This window comes from Vigna unguiculata, chromosome 9, assembly GCF_004118075.2.
Source record: "Vigna unguiculata cultivar IT97K-499-35 chromosome 9, ASM411807v1, whole genome shotgun sequence".
Taxonomy (NCBI): Eukaryota; Viridiplantae; Streptophyta; class Magnoliopsida; order Fabales; family Fabaceae; genus Vigna; species Vigna unguiculata.
In genome coordinates this window covers 10,845,031-10,869,223 of record NC_040287.1, presented here as the reverse complement: position 1 = coordinate 10,869,223, position 24,193 = coordinate 10,845,031, and the positions used below count along the sequence as shown (strand labels likewise).

General features: G+C 35.5%; 2 protein-coding genes across 2 annotated transcripts; one reads left to right on the top strand and one right to left on the bottom strand.

The window, feature by feature from the left end:
• Positions 1-15,719: 15,719 nt before the first annotated feature.
• LOC114163441 (RING-H2 finger protein ATL39-like) lies at positions 15,720-16,178 on the top strand. The gene has a single exon (XM_028047751.1). The coding sequence runs from the start codon at positions 15,720-15,722 to the stop codon at positions 16,176-16,178; it is 459 nt and encodes a 152-aa protein (XP_027903552.1).
• Positions 16,179-18,902: 2,724 nt separating this feature from the next.
• Positions 18,903-21,483, bottom strand: LOC114164531 (protein DELETION OF SUV3 SUPPRESSOR 1(I)-like). The gene is made up of 2 exons (XM_028049241.1): positions 21,297-21,483; positions 18,903-19,386 (listed from the first exon to the last, which is right to left on the bottom strand). Exons 1-2 carry the CDS (start codon positions 21,385-21,387, stop codon positions 19,256-19,258), a joined length of 222 nt encoding a protein of 73 aa, XP_027905042.1. The 5' UTR covers positions 21,388-21,483; the 3' UTR covers positions 18,903-19,255.
• Between the last annotated feature and the right edge of the window lie 2,710 nt (positions 21,484-24,193).

The following is a 24,193-nucleotide window of genomic DNA, read 5'->3' as shown; positions in this document are numbered from 1 at the left end:
AGCGGTACGTGTCCCCCGCTAGGCGATTTAGCTGCTGTAAGTCCTAGTTGTTGGACTTTGTAGGGTGTTCTATAAGGCTTCTGGTAGTGCTTTGAAGGTGAGATTGCTGGAGTTCCTTGAGTTGTGGCTCGGAACGTATCCCTTGAGTTGTGGCTCGGGATAGGGGCTAAGCACGTGGTATTCCTTGAGTTGTGGCTCGGAATAGCATCTCTTGAGTTGTGGCTCGGGATGGCGGATGAACACGAGAGACCCTAGAGTTGTGGCTCAGGTTGGCGAGTGTTGCCGGTATGAGTGTGCTGGTTGTGGCCAGTACGGATGGGTCCAGAGAGATTGCCCTCCTCAGTTGTTGGTTGACGAGTTTGGTAGTCTTGGGACGATACAGACTATGTTCGTATACGGGAACTCTACCTAGCGTTGCGGTGTATGATCCGTAGCATGTTTTTCCGCACATGCTCTATCGGTTGTGGCCGATAGGTATGGCAGCAAGTCACCTTGAAGTAATCATCAGACGATGTAGAACACGAATAACCGTATTGGGGATCAGATTGCGGAAATAAAAATATAGGGCAATGTGGAAAGTTAAGTTAAGTGCTGCTATGTGTATGTATACTGATTTATATATATATATATATATATATATATATATATATATATATATATATATATATATATATATATATATATGTTTATAGCTTTGTATATATGTGATTTATCTGCTAAGCTCACCCTATCTGCGTGTGTGTGGCAATGATCGTGTACGCGGTACACGGGAGCAGATGTTAGTGATGCAGGTGGCTCTGGTGCAGCTTAGTCGCAGAGAGGGGATTGACTTGGGGAACTTTTACATGTATCACTTTGTTTTGAAAACATTTGTAAACCCGGATGGGTGACTTAATAACATTGTGGTTTTTAATTATGTAATGGACGTTCTAAAATTTATTCGCTCATTTAATAAAGTTTTAAATTTTCCCGCGTTTTGGGGAAAATGAGGTATTATTAATCGCGCTGTTTTATTTATTCCATTTAATTATTTATAAATTCGTAATATCCTGACGGGATGTTACATTTGCGACTTTGGGTTCTATTGGGGTTCATTCTAAATCATGAAAAGGGTATGATGATAAGATATGTGGAATTATGCAAATGATGTGTTTAATGTATGAGTTATGAACATGAAATATGAAGGTGTGATGATGGTTGTCTTGAAAGGGGTTAGAGTATTGGAATAAATGGAACGTTGTAGTGTGTTGTTTGGCGTAAGTTTTGGTCTCACATGAGTTGTATGCAGTGTTTAACTTTTGTCTTGAATGTTCTTTAAGAGCATGTTCCATTCCTTGTCAAAGTCCATGGTTGGCATATTTTAAGTGGTGAAAATATATGGGATTGATGCATATGAGGTAAGATAGTGTAAGTTTGAGTTATGTTTAACTTTGTGGACATGTTTTTGGTAATTTGGAGGTGTGCCTAGGATGTATGAGGTGTTGAAACCTATAATGAAGTGCGAAAACCAAAAGATGTCACGCTAATTGTGTAGTGCCTAGGGGTGCAAAATGGACCTCTAGGTGATAGAGTGACCAGGGATGTCCTTAGAGAGTGTGGTGCCCAACGGTGTGTTGGAACCGCTAGGCAGTTTGTGCTGCAACTTCGCCTAGCGGTGTTTAGGTAGTGCTAGGCGATAGTGTAGTGGTAGTGATGATACGATCCTATCTAGGAAAGAGTATGATCATTTCTGAATTTGAATCCTCAAGAGGCTCGACACGAATAAATCAGAGAAGAACACAAAATAAGACAGAGATGGAGGATGCCACAATCTAACAAATTGATAAGTCAAGTGAAAATTCACCACAAAGATGTTAATCTTTGATAAGAACCGGAGGCCTAAGCCAAGAACAAAGACAATCCTCTCTTTAATGAAATCAAATTCAATATATGCCTAAAAGTGTCTACAATAGGTTTTGGTACCTCTATCTATAGGCACATGAGTTTAAGAAAACCTAAGAACCCTATAAGAATACCCAAACCAAAACATAAACTAATTTATAAAAGAAAGCCCAAAGCCCAAAAGTATAGAACATAACTAGTTTCTAAAAGAAAACCCAAAGTCCAAAAATATAAATTAATTTCCTAATAATTATCCTTCAAAAGTGCTCCAAGCCATGATCTTCATATCCTTTGAATTTCCACTTGCAGTTGCTTGTAGTATCAAGAGCCTTGAATAGATTTGATTTTCCAATCTCTTGCTCCTTTCCCTTGTCATAGGTCCTTTGAATTGTAAAGGTTCATCTTCAAGTTCTTCTTGTATGGAATAAAGGGATAGTCCTCTATCATTCCCTCGTTCTTGAATCGAAGTTGTCCTCAATTTCGAACCTACATCAAATGGAGACAAGTCATTAATATTGAAACTAGAGCTTACCCCATAATCTTTAGGTAGATCAACAACATAGGCATTGTCATTGATTCTTTTAAGAACTTGAAATGGTCCATCTCCTCTTGGTAAAAGTTTAGATTTCCTTTTAGAAGGAAATCTCTCCTTCCTAAAGTGAACCCACACCTAATCGCCAGGTTCAAACTTGGTTAGCCTTAGAGGCTAACTTCTCCATCTTCTTTTCTATTTGGCAAGTCCATCTTTGTTAGTCATAGAATCAATATCAGGTAAAGGTAACAAATCTAATGGAGTTAAAGGATTAAAACCATATACTACCTCAAAAGGAGACATCTGAGTAGTAGAATGAACTACCCTATTATAAGCAAACTCCACATGAGGTAACCACTCCTCCCAAGTTTTAAAATTTTTGTTTACAAAACATCTAAAGAGTTGTGAAAGAGTTCTATTTACCACTTCTGTCTGGCCATCTGTTTGAGGATGACAAGTTGTAGAGAAGAGAAGCTTTGTACCTAACTTACCCAACAAGACCTTCCAAAAATAGCTAACAAATTTGACATCCCAATCTGAGACAATGCTCTATGGAAGGCCATGTAATCTTACCACTTCTTTGAAAAATAAATTGGCCACATGATTAGCATCATCGCTCTTGTGGCAAGGAATGAAGTGGGCCATCTTTGAGAACCTATCAACCACAACGAAAACAAAATCTTTTCCCCCTTTGGACCTTGGGAGACCCAAAACAAAATCCATAGAAATATCGGTCCAAGGAGAGTTAGGATGAGGTAAGGGCATAAACATCCCATGATGCATAGACTTAGATTTAACACGCTTACAAATGATACATTTAGTACAAAAAGAATGCACATCATGTTTCATATGAGGCCAAAAGAAATGATCATGCAATATGTCTAAGGTCTTTTGAACCCCAAAATGTCCCATTAATCCCCCTTCATGAGCTTCTTTTACAAATAATTCCCTCATTGACCCTTTAGGCACACATAACTTAGTTCCTTTGAAAAGAAATGCTCATGCTTGAAAAAATCTTTAAAAGCTCCCTTTTCACAACTTAATCCCCCTTCACTTGCAGTCTTAGGGATGGGGCAGTCCCTAATGGCTTTGACTTTTTCCTCACCAACTTATACCCTTTTTGAGCTAACGATAAACACTGAGAAAACCACTTCATGTGTACAAAAAATGCATTTGTCCTTATTGGCATATAGGTTTTCCCGCATCAGTACTTCTAGAACTCCCTTTACGTGTCCCATGTGTGAATCAAGTGTTTTGCTATATATAAAAATATCATCAAAATATACAACGACAAATTTACCAATCAAATTCCTCAACACATGGTTCATTAATCGCATAAAGGTGTTAGGTGCATTGGTTAACCCAAAAGGCATAACCATCCATTAATACAAGCCAAATTTAGTTTTAAAAGCAGTTTTCCATTCATCTCCCTCTCTCATCCTTATTTGATGATAACCTCTTTTTAAATCTATTTTGGAAAAATAACAAGCACCATGCATTTCATCAAGCAAGTCATTAAGGCTAAGGATAGGATAGCGGTACCTTATAGTGATATTGTTGATGGATCTACAGTCACTGCACATCCTCCACGATCTATCTTGCTTAGGTACCAAAATTACTGGCATAGCACAAGGACTCAAACTTTCCTGAATCCATCCTTTTTCCAGAAGTTTTTCCACTTATTTTTGTATCTCTTTGGTTTCTTCTGGATTACTCCTATAGGTTGGCCTATTAGGAAGGGATGCACCTGGAATGAGATCTATATTATGCTCAATACCCCTCTGAGGAGGTAAACCATAAGGGATGTCTTGAGGAAGGACATCATCATATTCCTTGAGAAGTTGCTCCATACATAAAGAAAAGGAAGCTTGTGCAGAAGACAAACAAATAGAGTTAGGCATAAGCAAATATAAGGGTTGTTTTGAAATCAACGCTCTGTTGAGCTCTTTTTCTCGTAAGAAAAGACTTTTATTACTCTTTATTTTTTTACTTTTTTTTTGTCTTTTTCTTGAATTTTCTCTCTTCCTTCTTTTCGCTCTTGCTCTGTTTTCACTCGCGTCTTAAGTTGATCCTCACAAACCTCTCTAGGAGATAAAGGTGTTAGGGAAACCTTTGGCCCCTTAAACATGAAAGAATACTTATTGGCTAGATCATCATGGGTTACCTTTCTATCATATTGCCAAGGCCTCCCCAACAGTAAGTGACTCACCTCCATAGGTACCATATCACATACTACCTCATCCACATATTTACCTATAGAGAAACCAATGTTCACCTGCTTATCTACCACCAATTCTCCATCCCCACTCAACCATTGCAAAGCATAAAGACTAGGGTGTATAGATGTCACCAAACCAAGTTTCTCCATGAGTCATTTACTTGCTACATTTGTACAACTACCTCCATCAATGATGAGTGAAAAATATTTCCCATAACCATACATCGAGAATGAAAAATATTTATTCTTTGGGTCTCATCTTCCTCCTTATTCATACTACCCAAAAACCGCCTAACCATCAAGAGATCTCCCTCCAAAGGGGGGACTTCACACTCCTTTTCCTCCTCATCACTACTAGATGATTCAGATGAGTCACCTATGGAATGCTCACTAATGTACTCACCATTCGCCAACAACATCATAGTTCTTCTGTTGGGACATTCAACTGCGATATGTCCTCTACCCAAACATTTAAAACATTTTTTTGTACTAGAACGGGAAGAATCATCAGTACTAGCTTGAGAAGTTACTTTACCATTTGAGGACTCCTTCTCCTTAGATTTAGGAAGGGTAGAAGTAGTTCCCTCCTTCTTATATTTCTCCTTATCTCTCCATGAGGTGGATGACTTCCTATAGACACGTATTCTCTTAAGTTGTTGTTCCATTCTAGTGGCTTGGTGAATAAGATCCTCCAAGGTTTCATAATGGCACATTTCCACCACATCTTGAATCTACCTATTTAATCCATTCAAGAATCTAGCCATTGTAGCCATATGTGTTTCTTCCACTTTAGCTTGCATCAAGGTGACCTCCATCTCTTGAACATACTCTTCAACACTCTTATTTCCTTGGGTGAGTCTTTGTAATTTTTTGAAGATCTCTTTTTTATAATAAGGAGGCACAAATCTTTCCTTCATAGCTACCTTTAATTGCTCCTATGTAGAAATTGGCAACTGCCTTCTTCTAGTTATGTCCACGATGATTTGATTCCACCAATTCATAGCATAGCCTTCAAACTCCAAGGAAGCCATAAGCACCTTATAATCATCTTCATAATCGTAAGAGTTGAAGATTTGGTCAAGCTTCATTTCCTATGCCATGTAGGTTTTTGGGTCATTAGCTCCATTAAATTTAGGAATTATAATCTTCCTCCACATCTTATCTCTTCGAGGTGTATGGTTCCCAAACTCCTCTCGTCTTTGACCTTGCCTTGGTCTAAACCCATGCTCTTCTTCATCATTATCCCTCCTAAGCATGTGGTTCCCAAATGCCTCTCGTCTTTGGCGTCTTCGTGGCCTAAAAACATGTGTTCGCTTCATCATTATGAGAAGAATGGTCTGAATCATCATGTCTCCTTCTTCTTCTCTCCACCCCTCTCTAATCTCATGCTCACATCTTCATTAGACTTTTGGAGCCTTTCGAATTGTTGTTGATTGTGTTGTTGCACCTGATTCATTTGGAATGTGAGCTTATCAAGTACAACCATAAGTGTCGCAGTTTTAGGTGATAGAGGCTCACTATTCTAGGAAGAAGTCATGCATTGCAAGCAAATGTTAGCAATAATAATTTTTTTTTTGGACCTCACCACTCTGCTAAGTGTTTCACTCAATTTTTCACTCATGTATAACACTTATAGGCTTTTTCTTGAATGTACTCTCTTTCATTTTACCACTCAAATTTCCTTTAGGGCTTGGCAAAGAACTTTAGTAACTTAAGCAAAGAGTGAATAAACAATGTGAAAAATGTTGCGAGATCTAAATCTTGACTTTAGAGGACAAAGAAAATTCAAAACTCTAGACAAAACTTTAAGGAATTTTAAAGACACAAAACAAGAAAATTAAAATTATAAAATAACAGGACTACCCAAAGAGAGTTAAAGGAGACAACACAGAGACTCTAAGAGAAAGACTAATTGCTAGTAGATATCAATAAACTACAATTAAAATTGTAACAAAAAGTTTTGTTGAACTCCCTTTTTTTTTGGATCCTTTTTTTTCAATATATATTTTGTTTCCTTTTGACTTTGATCCATAATTTTCTTTGTATTATGTTTTTTGCAGTTCAACACAAAAACAAACTAAACAATTTATCCTTCAAACACTCATACTTCTGTAAATTAAAGTAAGTGCACTTACAAATCCCAGACACAAACAGAAATAATTTCCACGAATCAAATGTAGAAATACACAATTTAAATAAAGAACATAAAAGAACAAAAAATAAATACGCCAAATAAAAAAAATTCAACCAAATTTAAAACAAAATACATAACAAGCAGACATTGAAAATTTGTAGTTTTTTTTTTCATATGACAGAAATATAACATAGAAGAGGAAGATCAAACTAGAACCTTGCTCTAGATATCAGATGATACGATCCTATCCAGGAAAGAGTATGACCGTTTCTGAATTTGAATCCTCAAGAGGCACAACACAAATAAATCAGAGAAGAACGCGGAATAAGACAGAGATGGAGGGTGCAACAATCTAGCAAATTGATAAGTCAAGTGAAGATTCGCCACAAAGATGTTAATCTTTGATAAGAACCGGAGGCTTAAGCCAAGAACAAAGAGAATCCTCTCTTTAATGAAATCAAATTTCAATATATGACTAAAAGTGTCTACAATAGTTTTTGGTACCTCTATATATAGGCACGTGAGTTTAAGAAAACCTAAGAACCCTACAAGAAGGCCCAAACCAAAACATAAACTAATTTATAAAAGAAAGCCCAAAGCCCAAAAATATAGAACATAACTAGTTTCTAAAAGAAAACCCAAAGTCCAAAAATATAAACTAATTTCCTAATAATTATCCTTCAAAAGTGCTCCAAGCCATGATCTTCATATCCTTTGAGTTTCCACTTGCAGTTGCTTGTAGTATCAAGAGCCTTGAATAGATTTGATTTTCCAATCTCTTACTCCTTGCCCTTGTCATAGGTCCTTTGAATTGTAAGGGTTCATCTTCAAGTTCTTCTTGTATGGAATCTAGGGATAGTCCTCTATCAGGTAGTGTACATTTTGAGTTGGGTTTGCATGCCCCGTGGTGATGGTTTAGTCTGGGATATGCTTGCATGGATTACGAGCGGGGATGTTTGTAATGGAGTTGGAAACACATGATTAATACAGACGGAGAGGTTCGTATTGGATGTACTCGCATGTGGGTATACGAGTCGGGAGGTTCGTATGTTTCGTACTCACACTTGATGATGTTGTGAGCGAGGATGTTCATAATAGAATGTGTTCACGCGTGTTGGACTATGAGCTGAGAGGTTCGTAGAGTTGGACTACGAGTAGGGAGGTTCGTAGAGTTAAAGCACGAGCAGGCAAGTTTGTGGAAGCATATGGAATCCCTAAGACCATGATTGAATATGTATTAATCTCATATGGGTTATGAGACTGGGGTTGTCTACGTACCTTCTGGTGTAAAGGTCTTAACAAAATGATAAACCGACTAAGTATTTTGGGTGAGGGGTTTATATTCTTATTTATGCATGTTTAACTCTTTTAAGTTCACCCTTTCTGTTTGTGTTTGGCGATGATCGTGTGACTTGTCACATAGGAGCATATGTGATTCCAGGTAAGGATAGCGATGCATAGAGATGGAGCGAGGGATAACTATTGGGTTTTATTTAAGGAACTGGTTTTGGATATTTTGTTATTTTCCTTTATGTTGGATTTTGGTTTTGAGAATGTAATAAAGCACTTATGAAGTATCCTTAGTTTATTCACGGTTAAAGATATTAAGTTTTCTCACGTTTTTGGGAATAATATTTATGTTTGAATTTATTTTGAATTATAATTTTCTTTTATTAAGTAATATTTATCTATGGTGTTATAGAGACAGAAGGGTGAACCCAACCTATTATGCCAAAGAGAAAATATAGTGAAAGTGTGTGTGGGTATAATGGAAACAGTAAAGGATGAGGAAATATTAAAGATAGTGGAAACATTGGTAGACATGTTTTTATGAATGCAACGAAAGAGGAGGAAACTGATAAGGATCATTCAAACAAAGATAATCGGTCAACAATATAGAGTGATCAACTTGAGACTTAACAAAACAAAGAGTGGAATGAAATCCATAATAGACATGGTTATCTCTAGCAAACCTACTTACACTTATTGTAAGACTCGAGAAATTAAATAATTAAATAAATAATTATTTAATAAATGCGGGTAGTAGGAGCCTTTACGACATTTAATGCGGATTATTATGATGTAGAAAAGTACTATGTTAAATGGTTTAGATTACTTGGTTGTGATGAAAGGACTTAGGTTTGAGTCCTATATATGCCAATTGTATATTATTTTATTAAGTGCATTATTTTAATGTTATGTTTGAACGTGAGTAGTGATAATGTAATCCTAAAATTATAGGAATTATCACGAAACATTATTAGTTGATTTGGTTGTGCATTGACGTTGTATTTGAGTGGTTGTGCGTTCAAACCTTGCGAAGAAAGAATTAAGCTTTCTTTTTGCCAAAAATTCTTTTGCCATAAATGTGAAAAGGTAGAGGAACCCTAGCTGCCAAGAACGGCAGCCTAGTGGACTAAGAAACACCTTGTTAATGATCATTGAATAGCCATTAAGCAACTTTTTTTTCTAATTAATTTCGTTTTGGCGGAGTAAAGGGTGTTTAAGGGGGTAGTAACTTAGAGAGATAAAGGAATTAGAGGAGAGTGGAGGACTGCATTTCGTGTGGGTCTTGGGTAGAGATTTTCCAGAGGATTAGACCCACTTTGCAAAGAGGGTTGAGAGCTATTGGTTGGGAGGTCAATGGAGACTATTAGAAATCAAGCAAGAATTGCGAATTCTCATTGGAGCAAGGATTTCTAGTTAAGGGGAGCTGTTCTTGCATGTTTTTATTCGTGTTTGATAGATTGTATTCTGTTATGATCAAATGCATGAAACTCCCTTATGTTTTACGCTGTTTTTTGTAGTTTCTGGGTTTCTACCCAGAAACCGCCCGGCAGTCATGAGTGTGCCGCCAGGCGACGCATCATTTTCTGCCTAGTTTTCTAGGTTCTGGCTTGAACCGCCTGGCAACGATGAACTACTGCCAGGCGACACAACACTGTTCTTGAACTATTTTGGTGTTGTTTGTGCAAGAGTCATCACGACTTCTGGAATTGGTTGAGTAAATCACATTGGGTGATTATTGCTGAAAAAATTGTTATAATGGTGTATGTGTGGTGATTCTTTGAGGAAGATCAAGCATGACGAATCATGAACATGTTAGGGTAGGAAGAAAATTGAATCGGGATTGATTCACAAAAAGTAATGAATATATGAATTTTAAGAACTGATTTGGGTATGAAGTTCAATAAATTGTGTTCAACTTGGTGTGTTTTGATGAAATTAGTAGATTTATAAATCCTAGAAAAGAAAAGAGAACTAAGTCACAGGTACAAAAACCTAGCGGCACCGTGCTTGCCACCAAGCAATAGTAATGTGTAGACGCAGTTATGTGAAGTTAAGTGGTTGGCTGGGAGATAGAGTTTTCGGGAATTGAAGGGGAATAGAAATTAGGTGGATGAAACTAGAAGAATTAATGCATAGGTGTAAATCGAGAAGGAGGTTTCTAAGAAGTACGATGTTATGTGCGTGTGCTAAAGCATAGTTGGAAACTGATGCGAGAATGGCAATGGGAAATAGAGAAATAATTATTCTAATTGAGAGTGCAGATGCTGGAATATATGTGCTTAGGTAAGTGTGTACTTTTGCGAATGTTGAATAATTATGCATTAGTGATTAAGGTATAAATCATAATGTGTGTAGCCTTAATTGAAAAGTATTTGAGTGGAAGTTGTGGTACTATTATAATGGGATATAACATATTGTTGACTTTGAGATACTGGATTGTGTGTTAGTGTCATAAGTTAGAGTAAATCATTGGATAGTGATAGCATGCATGGTAAATCCTAAGGCTTGACTATAGTGATTTAGGAAATGGGGTTATAAGTAATGGACCATATAGGGTGTGGTAAGGTATCAAGAATCAGACCTTGATGAATGAGAGAACATGAATACCTGGAGGTATTTTGGTAGTATAGGGTAATCTGGTCTGGTTTAGGTGCTAAAAACAGTAGTTGGTGTGTTATTGATATAGCGCCTAGCGATACAGGGGTGTCGTCAAGCAATAGGATCAGTAGGGATGTCCTTGCAACACGTGGCGTTTGGCGACAAGGTGTGATCCGCCAGGCGATAGACCTTGAAACAATGGGTTTGGGAGAGGCTTGGAGCCTGGCGGCAATGGTGTCCCGCCAAACGGTCTGCACAGGATTTTCGTCTGGCGATGCTTAGGCTATGTTAGGCGATAGCACTACAGATAATGGTTTGCATTTATTGTTTGTACACAGTGATGCGAGACTTGGATCAAGACATGTTGTGCCATGAGTTGGTAGGTTCATGGATGGTGGTGAACACATGATGATACAAGCGGGAAGGTTCGTAGCTGGTGGATCACGTGTGTTGGACTACAGGTAGGAAGGTCCGTAGAGTTGGACTACGAGCAAGGAGGTTCGTAGAGGCAGGACTATGAGCGGGGAGGTTCGTAGAGGCAGGACCACAAGCGGGCAAGTTCGTGTGAGCATCATATATCTTGAGTCCATGGTCAACTATTTGTGTGAATTGAAGATTGAAAAGCCTTGGGGTATTAAGGTCTTGGCCAAGAACTAACTAGAATAAAATAGTTGGGTGTATTTTTTTTTATATTATTAACTTATGTGTTAATTTATTATGAGCTTACCCTTTCTGTTTGTGTTTGGTGATGACCGTGTGACTTATCACACGGGAGCAGATGATATTCCAGGTGATGTTGTTGATGCACAACGACGGAGAGGGGGCTGGCTAGGGACTCTGGGTTAGGGATTTTATTGTGTTTTACTATTTCGTCGAATTTTGGAACGTGTAATAACATTATCACTCTAGTTTTATTTAAATTATGGCACGTTGAATAATGTTTCAAATTTTTCCGCGTTTGGGATTAATAAAATTTTGACGTTTGATTTTCAAAAATTATTTATTTATTTTAAATTAGTAATTTCCAGTAGGGATGTTACACTTACAAGATTTTTATTAACAGAGGGAACATGTAATAGATTTTTGATATACAAGGAAACACAAAGATTATAAGAAGAAAGAGTTATAGAACTAGAATACTGAATAAGCAAACCTTGTCCATTTCCAATGAAGACATAAGCTTTAGTGGAAGGATAGGTTGGATTCTAAAGATTAGTTGAATTAGGAGTTAAGTGATGAATAGCCCCAAAGTCAATATACCAATTCTAAGATTGTTGAGTGGGCAAAGGTACCAAACTGGATTGAGTAACATAAGCATGAGGTTGAGAAGCCAAAATTGTGGAATGGTAGAGAGCCTAAGAGGGAGGCAATATGGATCATTGCATAATGGAGATCCCTGAAAGCGAAGGAGTAGGAAAATGAGATAACACTCTAGGCTGATATGGGGAATAACCCATAATGGGATGTGAGGCAAAAGGATGATGAAGGGGCAGAAAATCAAAAACAAGATTTGATACAAACTTAACATTGGGTGGTTCCACGACCTCCACGACCACCATGGCTACCACAATGGCCACAACCATGATGAAAATGGCCACCTCCGCGAGATGAAGTAGGAGGAGAGGCAGATGAGGAATCCGAAGCACCCTGAGTGAAGTTAACATCGGGAGAAAAAGCAATTTAAGAATGGGCTTTTGTGAGATTATGAGAAACATTATCATTATCATGGCGAAACGTGGAAATATAAGCTTTTTAAGAAATAAGGAGATATTTAAATTCATTGGGAGCGAAGAAATATGGTTTATTGTTGATGGAGAAAGGAAATACTCATATTCAATCAGAAGTCCTTAGAGAATAATGTCAAGCTGTTCACAATCAGAAACATGATCTCCAATGAAATGAAGAGAATGCACCAATGCCTTGATGGAGAGAAGAAAATCGTTAATGGTCTTTTCATCTTTCTGTAAGGTGCGAAGTTTAGTGCAAAGCTGACGAACCTTAGCTTTGGTCTAAGAGGTGAAATGAGCATGGATTTTCTCCCAAACTTGAAATGAGTGTTGACAGCCAATGATGTGAGTATGAAGGAGGCCAATAAGGAAGATTGAAGCCACAAAAGAAGAAGTTGATCTTGGTTCTCCCATGTGGTGTATTTGGGATTCTCAATCCCTAAATCACTATTCGAGAGTGAAAGAAATTGGGATAGAATCTGAGGATTAACTAGGTAGCGTTGAAGACAATGAGCTTTGATTACTAGTTCAACTTGTTGTTGTCATAAAAAGAAATTAGTATTGTTGAGTTTCTCTGAAACAAAATAGGATAAGAGAGCAAGTGTAGTAGTTGCCGTTGGAGCAGGACTTGTACCCATAAAGAGGGAACTCACGCTTTTAATACCATGTTAGAAAACTTAATCTACCGAGACATAGAGATAGTAACTAAAGAATGAAAATATTTTATTTACAATACCTCAAACATTTTGTACGGTGTCTTATATATAAGGAAAATCATAAAAAAAATAATATTAAAATACAACATATAAATATGCTAACAAACCGATAACATATCAAAATAGAAAAGATACTATAGACAAAGATAATCTATAAAAAGGATTCTAAGGGAAAACATTATATGCTACAATATCTAATATCCCATTAGGACTTTGGCCTATGAGTATATATAATTGGAAACGGACTTATCACCACATGCATCATTAACATGATATGTTATGTTGTTGAACTATGTTATGAAGTCAGATATTATTGGATACAGAATCTGCGAATGGTCCTTGCTAATCTCATGACGTTGACCCTCTAGTAGGGATATAATGCTAGTTTGAGAGTGGCTCTTTGTCATCACTTATTCCTAGGCTACTTTTACAAAGTTGTTTTAGTGTACCCCCTCCGTATAAAATTATCATTTAAAATGCATTCTCTTGCATAAATATCAATGTTCATCAAATTTTTATACACATATCTTTTTTTCATGTTTTCGTTAATAGTCTATTCCAAAGAAAAATTTACAAACGAAATGAACTTGTATCAATATTTAAAAAAAAATTATTTATCTAAATAAAATTTTCATTATTCAGAAATCGATTTTTAAAAAAAGTTGAATTTGCAACATGAAATAGAGTCATAGGTGTCGAAAAACTAATGAAAATCCCTTTTCATTAAATTTTGAAAAGAAAATCAGAAAAGCTCACTGAGATTCGGCTTCCTAGTGTTGAAGAATGGGTCCTGACAGTCAGCGGTATTATTCCACTTCTCAAGGATCCAATATTTAGTGGGTTTACAACGTCCACCAATGATGCATATCGTTGAAAATTAAGCTTCTTGAAAATTAAATTTTCGTCGATTTTATAACATCAATACTAATAATAATACATCTTTATTTAAAATATTTTTAAATGTTTTTATTGCAGAAAAACAATTGTTTTTGAATAAGTCATATAAAAAAAATTAATTTGAATTTTGTACGTTTTTAGTTCTTCTGTTGCATCATCAAAATATATCGATATATATTGATTTTGATAGTTCAAAATATATTAAAATTTGTTTTAATATAACAACACCAGTAAATTTTAAAGAATTAGTAAAAACACAGCACATAAAACTCAATACATAAAACTCAATAAAAAATCTGAAATTCAAAATTTTAGTGATGTTTTTAGAAATTGTAAATTAAAGAAATACTTCCCAACATGAAGGTGTGTTTTACAAAATTATTTTTTTTTGTCTAAAATGGTGCGATATTATCATATAGCGTTTACATTTACACAACATGAAAAATTCTCAAACTTTCATCAAAACTACAAATCACCTCTAAACTTGAGAAGTGTTTTGGACTGTGTCATGGTCCCTTAAATAACTTGTTATATTTGTAATATTTTATACCGATATTTTAATTTGGATTACTTATTTATTTTCATTTTAAGATATTTTTTAATATTTAATAATAAATATCTAATTTATAAAATATTAATATTTTTGTAAAAATAATAATTTATAATTTTTTACGTTAATATATATATGATTTTAATTTAGATTCATACAATGAAAATCATATATATTTTTAAAAATTATTGTATATTTTTTGATATATATATATATATATATATATATATATATATATATATAATATTGTCGTATCTCTGACGGGTATAGTATATGTCTATCATAGGTTATGTAATTCAATTCACTTTTTCTTCTAAGTTCTGCATTCGAGTCTTCTCTCAATTTTCTCTCTATGTTGTTTTGAACTTTTCACATAGCACTTTTAAGATAAGTTTACTATGTCTATATCAAATTTACATTTTTCTTTTAATTTCATTCAAATCTTCTCAAATTTTTTATCTCATCTTCCATGTTTTACATAATTCTCATTACACAATAAAAGTAATCACCTATTTTATATTTCTCACTCTTATCAATACTATGCGGGTTTATCGAAGGAAGAATTCATCGAGAATACAAGTGAGATCTGAACCCAATAACATAAAGATTAACATCACTTCCAATACATAATTTAAAACAATAGATTTATCGGTTTTTTTGAATAATGTTCAATTTTTTGATTTTACAAATGTGTCCCTTAACTCACTTAAAATCCAAGGATGTAACTCTCTATTTTGGATTCTACTGAGCTTCTGTACTATTTAGATTGGGTCTTCACATGATAGACGCCACCTGATTTCATTTCAGGTTCTAACCACTCAACAACCAAAAGCAAAAGCTTTCGAGTTTTATTGTTGCTATTTTTTCTATTGATAGTAATAATTCTAAGTCTTCTAATTAATTTTCTTACTTCTTTAGTGTCTATCTCTCTATCTATATCTCTATATATATTTTATATGATAAATGTTGAACTGTATAGTTTTCAATATATATCTAATATGAGCTGTGATGAAAGCAACCAGTGGTTCACCGTTGCTACAATCGGTGGTTGTTTGAAACCAGTTTCAATTTGTTGTCTCTAAGGAGCAAACATATTTTATCAGAATCATACCCTTCCAAATTAGAAGGAAAACAAAGGTTGGGTACCGAGTGAGTGAAAATTGCGCAAGATCAGTGATGGAAATTGTGATTTCTTTGATCATATTGTTTGTGGGCATAGCGATTTTGGTGGTTATCCATGTATGCATCGTGGGGAGAGTCTTCAGAGGGAACAATACTGATGAAGAAGAAGGTACTACACAGGGACAGAACATGAGTGGAATGAAAAGAATGTTGGGTGAAGACAACATTGGTGACCTCAAAAACCTCCCTTGCTTTGTGTACGAGGAAGCAGCAACAGCATCAGCAGAGAGAAGAGAGTGTAGCAGCCTCGTCGATTGTGCTGTTTGCTTGGAGAGTTTCAAGGTTGGTGATGTGTGCAGGTTGTTGCCCAATTGCAACCACACCTTCCATCTGCACTGTATAGACTCATGGATTCTCCACACACCCATTTGTCCCATTTGCAGAACATGGGTTCTTTCAGTAAGAGAACACCAAAGTGATGCTTCTGAGAATGTAGAAATTGTAACATCATAGACCTGTGTTCAAATTCTTTTTGTGTCTGGTGTGTGTCTGGTTAGGTGAATTTGTGCCCAATATTTTCATCTGAATAATATTCTCTCTCACACACAGACACGTATTTTCAGTGTTTCATATGTTTAGCTCTCTGATTGTTAGATTAACACAGTAATTTCATTGCTGAATCATCAACTATCCCTTTTTTTATTCGGTTGGTTTATATGAAATGTTTATCCTTCCAGACAGATTTTGAGACCAGAGAACATGAACTCCAACGAAATAGTGAATGTTTCGTTTGTCTTTTTCCTGCTATCTTATCAACACAAGTTTCTTTGCCTGTTGTTACTTACTGGTTGTTTAATTGTATTTTGGTTTGGGCAGGTACTGTGATGTGGTTGTGGTACTTGAATGTACACTGTTATGTTCAGATTTTTGGCCATTCTGAATTTTGTAATGGGTAGATAAATCATTATCTTATCTTTGTCTTAACTAAGTATGCATAATAGATATTCTAATAAATAATGGTGTTTGAAGATATTCCGTGGATAATTGCAATTTCCTATTGCTAAAACTTTTTGTTATGCTGTCAATATTCTACTAGTACAGGGATAAATCATCATCATGTGACTTGTCTCTGTCTTAGTCAATTGTATATAGACATAAAACGCTCTTAGCAACAACTATTCAGTGAAAATCTACAATATCCTATGCTTTATGGTCCCCACTATGCTTATTGGTAGATAAATCATTATATTCTATCTTAGTCATATTAAGCAATATGTATAATATATAAGAGATTTGTTAATAAGTGATAACTTGGAAAATGCCTCGAAAATGTAGTTTGATACTGCTATTTTACAAAATACGAGTTTCTCGAACTTATTTTAGTTTCAACGTCTAATAACTTCCCTAAAGAAACATCTAGTATTACATTTATTAAAACGTTTTAAATGTGTATTTTAATGTTTTTTAAAGGTCGAAGTAATTTATAATATTGTTTTTATTTAGATCTAATTTTTTATTCAACTTCGAACAGGAAAGCCATGTCAATCATTAATAAACAAATCATGTGGATCTCTTGCAATCTACAGCTGCTATTCACGTCCATGTATGCAAACGTGGCTCAAAAGTTTATAAGAAAAATATTCTTTATAGGGTGTTTTAGAATGGTTTGAATTTTCGTATTGTTTTTATGTTAAATTCAATCTAATACAATTTTTACAAAAACTTAATTTGAAGCTTCAAGAAAATTAATAAAAATTAAAAAGTTATGTCAAAATAAATTTAGTTAAATTAAGATATGAAAACACAAATCACAATTTGTCCATAACTCATAAATTTTGAGTTAGTCTCAAATCACCCATTTTAAATTATCACCAAATTCATATAAAAGTGTGTTAGTGGAGATTGGATCATATTTGAACATAATCTTAAATGAAATTCAATTCAATTTAATTAAGTTGGATTTAGTCAATTCGGTTGATCAGGTACTTCAACCTAATGAACACTCTTTGAAGATTGTATTGGTGTGGTTAAACATCATATCAGTGTAGTATTAATGTAGGTACTGTGTTATTATGTTTGGGTAACAATTTAAAAAAGGTTAGAAAAGGTTATTTTCGTGTCAACATCTTGAAAAGTCAATGTGATTTATTGATTTTTACGTCAAAAAACAATTAGTATTGTCGGATGAGTAAGACTCCATCTATGTATTTTTTTAAATATGAAAACCTAACATAATCAAGTTTGAGACAGAGAAAAAAAAATCGCATTGCAATTTAAGAACATAATCATAATTAACCCATTTACAGAATTCAACACTAAAGCATTCTAGTGGCATGTGAGCACGCAACCAACGCTCCATCAAGCCCACTCCTCTATAAACTCACATCTTATTAAGAATAGGTCCTGAGCATAACTATTTTTAAACTGACCTTATTTTGAAGAGATTACATCTCTTTCGTAAAACTTCGTTGAGTATACAGATTGGTTTGGTCTCAAAAGCACCAAATAGAAAGTGTATTCAACGTTAAGAGATGAAGATGCAGAATTTGTACCCTTATTACGTAATTCTTGTACTTGCACAGAAATCCAATTTCATTAAAGGAAAAAAAAAACAAAATCAAACCAAACAGTTCAATCATAAAAGAAGACAAAAAGACTAAGTGCGTTTGATTTGACCTTTGGAAGCCCACACCTATGTTTATTTTGCATTGTTTGACAAAAAATTTTCGTGTTCCATAACGATGCTTTCGAAACAACATCACAAGAGCTTTTCGAGATTTTTTTATTTCATTCAACCAAACTTAGGTTCAAAGACACATTAAATAGTTCCCATTGATTCAATCCTGGAAATGTTATCAAATACTTTCTTCTTAAACTCAATTTTAATTTCCTCATCTTTTTCTGCACGTCCTTGACAAATTAGCCTAAAATAATTCAAGTGATAATCATCAGTAGCTGAGTTGCAAGTTATCATTTAGTAATTTCTTAGAAAAACTAAAATCTAAAATCACAAAAATACAAGTTCGATATGGTTTGGTTCAGATTAAAAATATGAAAACTAAAACACAATTAAACACATCAAATTTTGTCCAATGAACAAATGTCAAATTCGGGAAGGGTTTTAGCAAAAGTTATTTAAGCTTATTGAACTGAACTCTACTTTTCTTTATATTTTTCTTTAACTAAAACGGATAAGTATTTAATTAAGTTATCTGAAAAGTGCTTCCACGATTATTGTATGTTTTAAGGCTTTACATTGATAAGTTCCTACATGGAACACGGGGGCTACAAGAAAATGGAAACCGTGCAACTAACTGCACCATTAGCAAGAATGGTTCACAGAAAAAGCACGCATACCCAACCCCATAGTGAAAATAAGAACGAATAGTTCATGGTTGTAAGTCAACTTTTAAAGCCATACTCCACCTAACAATGCAGAATTCGATTAATGTACAAAACACTCAATAACTTCTAACCAGATATTCAGGAAAGAATAGAAAATTATGTCCGTATGTTCTTACATTTCCTTCCTAACAAAGCCATAGTTTTCATCTCCTTCCAAATGATCAAGCAGCCAAGTCTCAGGTGGTTTAATTCTTATCAGTATTACTCCCCAACTCCCTTTTTAACTGAAGAGAAAAATCATCATTAACATCATCATCATCCCAATCATCCTCCCACTGTTGAGTCACTTCTTTCCCTTCCTCCTTGTCATCCCACTCTAGAAGTTGTAAAACAATAAAGTGTAACATAAAGAAGAAACATTAGAATGACACCCAAACCCCAAATAAATGTTGAATTAGCATTCTCTATACCCAAAGAACTTTCAAATACCATCAACAATAATGAAACAAAATGTTTATTACAAGGACCAACCACATGACGAATAATGTTTGGAACCAAGACTTTAATACCATGAGTGATAGTCCATATAAGGTACACTTTATAAATAAAACAGAACACAAATTGGGTGGCTTCTAGGGTAGAGCCCGTAAAATTTGCTGTAAACATAGAGTCCTTTCATGGAGTCCATCTTTCTCACCCATTGCTTTTGTTAATACATATCTGAGCACTATTACTTCCGACATGGAGAGGAATTTTTAGTGCAAAGGTTTAATAGCCTATAGACAAGAATGAATGAATATCAATCAATCTTAAGTGTTTTTTGTGTGAAGTATTGCAGATGAATCTTTAAATGATAGAAAGATTCAGCCCAATACGCAGTGGCTACTTGAATAAACCCATATTTGCTATATACGAGGAAAACTGCCTGAATACCTAGAGCAGAAATGGCAAGGAAAGCAAATCAAATACTACTACTAGAGAATGGGAAAAGACAAAGAGGGAGCTTTGTTGTCGAAAGGCAAGGCATGTAGGTTTAAGATGTGGGTTTAATGAAGGTAACGTTGCTTTGCGGAAGAAATGCAACAGCTTTGTGACACAGGGTCCGGTAGCTCTAATTGCTGGTAAATGAAATGTAGTTTGTCGGGTGAAGAGATTATGATGGGTTTGAATGGACAAAAATATTTGAAGCAAGGGTAAACTAACAGATTTCACTATCCTACATAACAGTTTTTGTTGAGGTTTCCTACATGGACTCTTAACAAGCTCCAACTACTTAACAGGTATCTTATAATTTAGACTACCTTGGTATATTTATAGTTCTGCTAGGCTCAAGAAAACCAAAACGGTCATTAATTCAGGCATGTAATTGACGTGCATTATGATCGTTCAATTAGTTATTCCTCTGAGCCCCCCACCAAATGAAGATGGGCTAATCCTACCTCATGTGAATTTCTAGATTTATGACACTTAAATAAGTGCATTCTCTTTGATTCTGTCTGTGTATATGTTCGGTTAGACCTGAGTAAGGCAAGATTAGGATGAAGGATCTTTGGGTCTACTTTGTGTTGTGTTTTAAGTGAAGGAGTAAAAAATACATAAAAAAGGAGACAGATTATGCGAATCGGTATATTCCCCTGGATTCAAAGAAATGAGCCAGAATCCTGTGGAATACCAAGGATATGGCAACACACAAGCTTCACTAGAAAGATATTTTTCTTCAATGAATGGAACAATGCAATTTACACTAAGAAAGGATTACTCCCAACGGCAATACAGTAAAAAATCAACACAGTACGAAATACTATTAACTACTGCATAAAACATGTATTAGGTCCACTATGTTTATCATCTCAACTCAAGTGTCTAAGGATCAGAAACAAATAACCAATAAATTAAACATCTATAAATAAAATCACCTACATGTGGTGTTTAATAATTTGGCATTTATAAACATATAGAGTTTGTATTATCCCGTTGACTGCCTCCAATCTTACACCAAAACATATTGTTTGAAAGAATTTTAACAGTCAAAATGAACATATTCAGCAGATAAATAGAGAAGAAAAAGGAAACAACAATTAAAGTCAAAATCGGATAATAAAACCTTTCCAATAAAAAATTCGGTTTGTAAGAGACCAAGGAACTGGAAAATAAATTGAGATCGATGTGAAAGATCAGAACATGTTAAAAATATTAGGAAGAATAACCAAAAAAATTGAAATTGAAACAGAAGCAAGGAGAACTTAGTCGGGAATCGAAAGAAAGGATGAGATTACTGTTATTTACCATCATCGATTTCAAACTCTTCGAATTCATCATCGTCCTCGAAGAGATCGATCTTGACATCGTCGGTGGCAGCTTTTGGTTCGGTCGCCATGGATAAACCTGAATCCGTAGTTATTTCGAAACCCTAAGTGCGTAGTTGATGAAGAAAGAGCGATCGCAAATAACTAGAGATGAAATTAAAAAAAGAAAAAAAAAATATATATATATATATATATATTTAAAAGTTTAAGTTATATTATTACATTTAAATTATCGGTTTGTATGATGATTTTTGGATGTATAAAATTAGAAATTATAAGACCTATATATTTATATTAAAAAATAGTATTACTTTAATTTTTTAAATATAATATTATATTATAAAAGTTCGTGTGATTCGGAATGTGAATCACATAAAAATTGCGTCATTATAAGTCATAATATTTTTCACTTAATATAACTTATTTCATTTAATATAACTTATTTGATGAACTTTATGTGGATTCAAATTTTTTAATAGTTTTAATGGGATTAAATAATTTTTTATTTTTTAACTCTGAGCGAAAATTCGAATCAGTTTTTTTTAAAACTTTGACCCAATTTTAGTTCTTAATTTTAAAAATATATGAATTTAGTTATTTTAACAAAATTTTATTAAATTTATTTGACATTTGGAACGTATTTGAATATAGTTTCTTAGCTAACATTAAAGTAGAAAAGTGTGAAACGGTATAAACAACTCAAATATTATCATAAAATGTATTTAAAACGTCAAATGTAAGGCCCCCTTTTTTTATTTTTTGCCCTAAAGTTAGTGGGCTGCCCTACAGTATTGGGCCTAAAGGTCGGCCCATAGGATAAAAGCTTTCATGTTGCCCTAATCCCACACTCACTTTCATTCTCACAGATCCAGTCGTCAACCCTTTCTCCCTCTCACGAAAAGCTCTGCTAGGGTTTGCCCTAAGGTCCCCTTCCTTCAAGCTCAAACTCAGTTCCTACTCACGTAAGTCGTCCCTTGGCTCATGCTTCTATTTTTCATGGTCTATGTTTGCTGCTATTGTTAGGGTTTAGTAATAACCCGCCTCCTTTCTTCTGTTTTACCGTCCGTTCCAGCTGCTGACCACCCTAAGGACAGTTTGGTTTCCTATGTGCGTGTCGGAGCGTCCCGCTAACTTAACTTCCAGGTACGGGAAGTTAGGATTCCAGTCTTTTGGTGTTGTTTTGGCTGTTCCTGAGTTATTCACTGATTGCATGGATAAAACCTTCGATTTGTTGTGATTGAATGCTTTGTATGCTTGGTTGGTTCGAAAAGTAATGACTGTTGCAGGTGAAATAGTGGCGAGACCTGTTAATCTCGCCCAAGCGAGCTAGTCTCGTCTAAGCGAGACAAATAGGGATTCGCCCAAACCAGTTTGCGCGAAGGGTCGCCCAGGCGACCCGCTCGAATTTTGAGCAAGCAGACATCTCGCCCAGGCGAGAGGGGTCTCGCCTAAGCGAGATCCCGCATTGGTTTCTGGATGCCCTTTTGAGCCCTCGCCTAGGCGAAGGGGGGGTTTGCCTGAGCGAGCTCGTCTCGCCTGAGCGAGGTGCTGGGCAAGACAGAGCTAAAATTGAATGTCTGTTTGTTCATGAATGATCTGTTTTGGTTGAGTATGATTGTATGATGAATGATATGTATATAAAGGAGCATGAGGTATGTTTGGCATGATTCATGAATTGTGTATGACGGGTTGGGTATGATATTGGCATGTGAAATGAATGAGTGGTTTGGAACTAAAGGAACACGTGATTAATATGAGATGAGGCCCTAGATTCATGGGGTGGTGATGATCAGAGGTATGGATTCGAAATATGATGCGTATGAGGAATTAATCTCAGGGGTTGGGATGGAAATGTAAATATGATTTTACGTTCATTTATTTCTGAGCTATGAATGTTGGTCCGTGTCAGCACATAAATTCCTTGGGGTCTCTAGGTGAGACCTCTAGGGTCGCGCTTCAGTGGTCGGGACGTAATTCCATGGCCCCTGTTAGTGGGTGTCCATGGTGGTGCCCCATCTGTATAACTAAGTAAGGATTCAAGGTAAGGACTGTATCCTGACACTCTAAGGTGCCAGTTAGTCTCACTTAGAGCGGACTGACTCCTGTGGTGAGAGTAGCAGGAGGCCTGAAATTCATTAAGGGCTAACCTTGTGGTGCGGGAGATTTGATTCATCATAACACTTGTATCACATAGCTCAGGATCGAGCAGCTCAGGGTCGAGCAGAGGTATCCACCACAAGTGCAAGCATCCGTTGAATCCGACCAAGTTATACGTATCCGGATGAGTCGAGTCGAGTCGTAGTGTATTGATTGAGAGTCATAACATGTTTGGTTGATTATATAAATGTGAGATGATGAAAATACTTTTGACTGTCTGATGCATATGTTGTTGGCTCTAGCTTACCCGTTTCGTTGCATGGTTGTGTTGTATGTGGTTGTTCTTTCTTGCGATGATCATCGACTTGGTTGATGGGAGCAGATGGGCGAAGTTCTCGTGGTCAACAAGGGAATGGTGATTCCACCGCTTAGCCGTCTGGGCTGGATCTTACACTTCTCTTCTTGATGTCTTCTTTAGGGCTATGGCCCCTGTATTCATTGTCTTTGGATTGTAAACTCTTAGTTAAACTGTTATCCTGCTTTGGTTGGCATCGTGGTGTGCCTGGTTTTGTAGGGGTGATGTTGGGAACCCTAGGACTGCGTGATTTTACTATCTTATGTGTGACGTTTCCTTTAATTGTGTTTATAAATTGAATGGGACGTTACATTTATGGTATCAGAGTGGTCATTCCTTAGGTCTGTGGAGTTGGGTTGTCCGCTTAGCTTTCTCTATGTCTTCTGAGTGTTCTTAGTTGAATTCTTGCCTTTATCAAGCCTAAC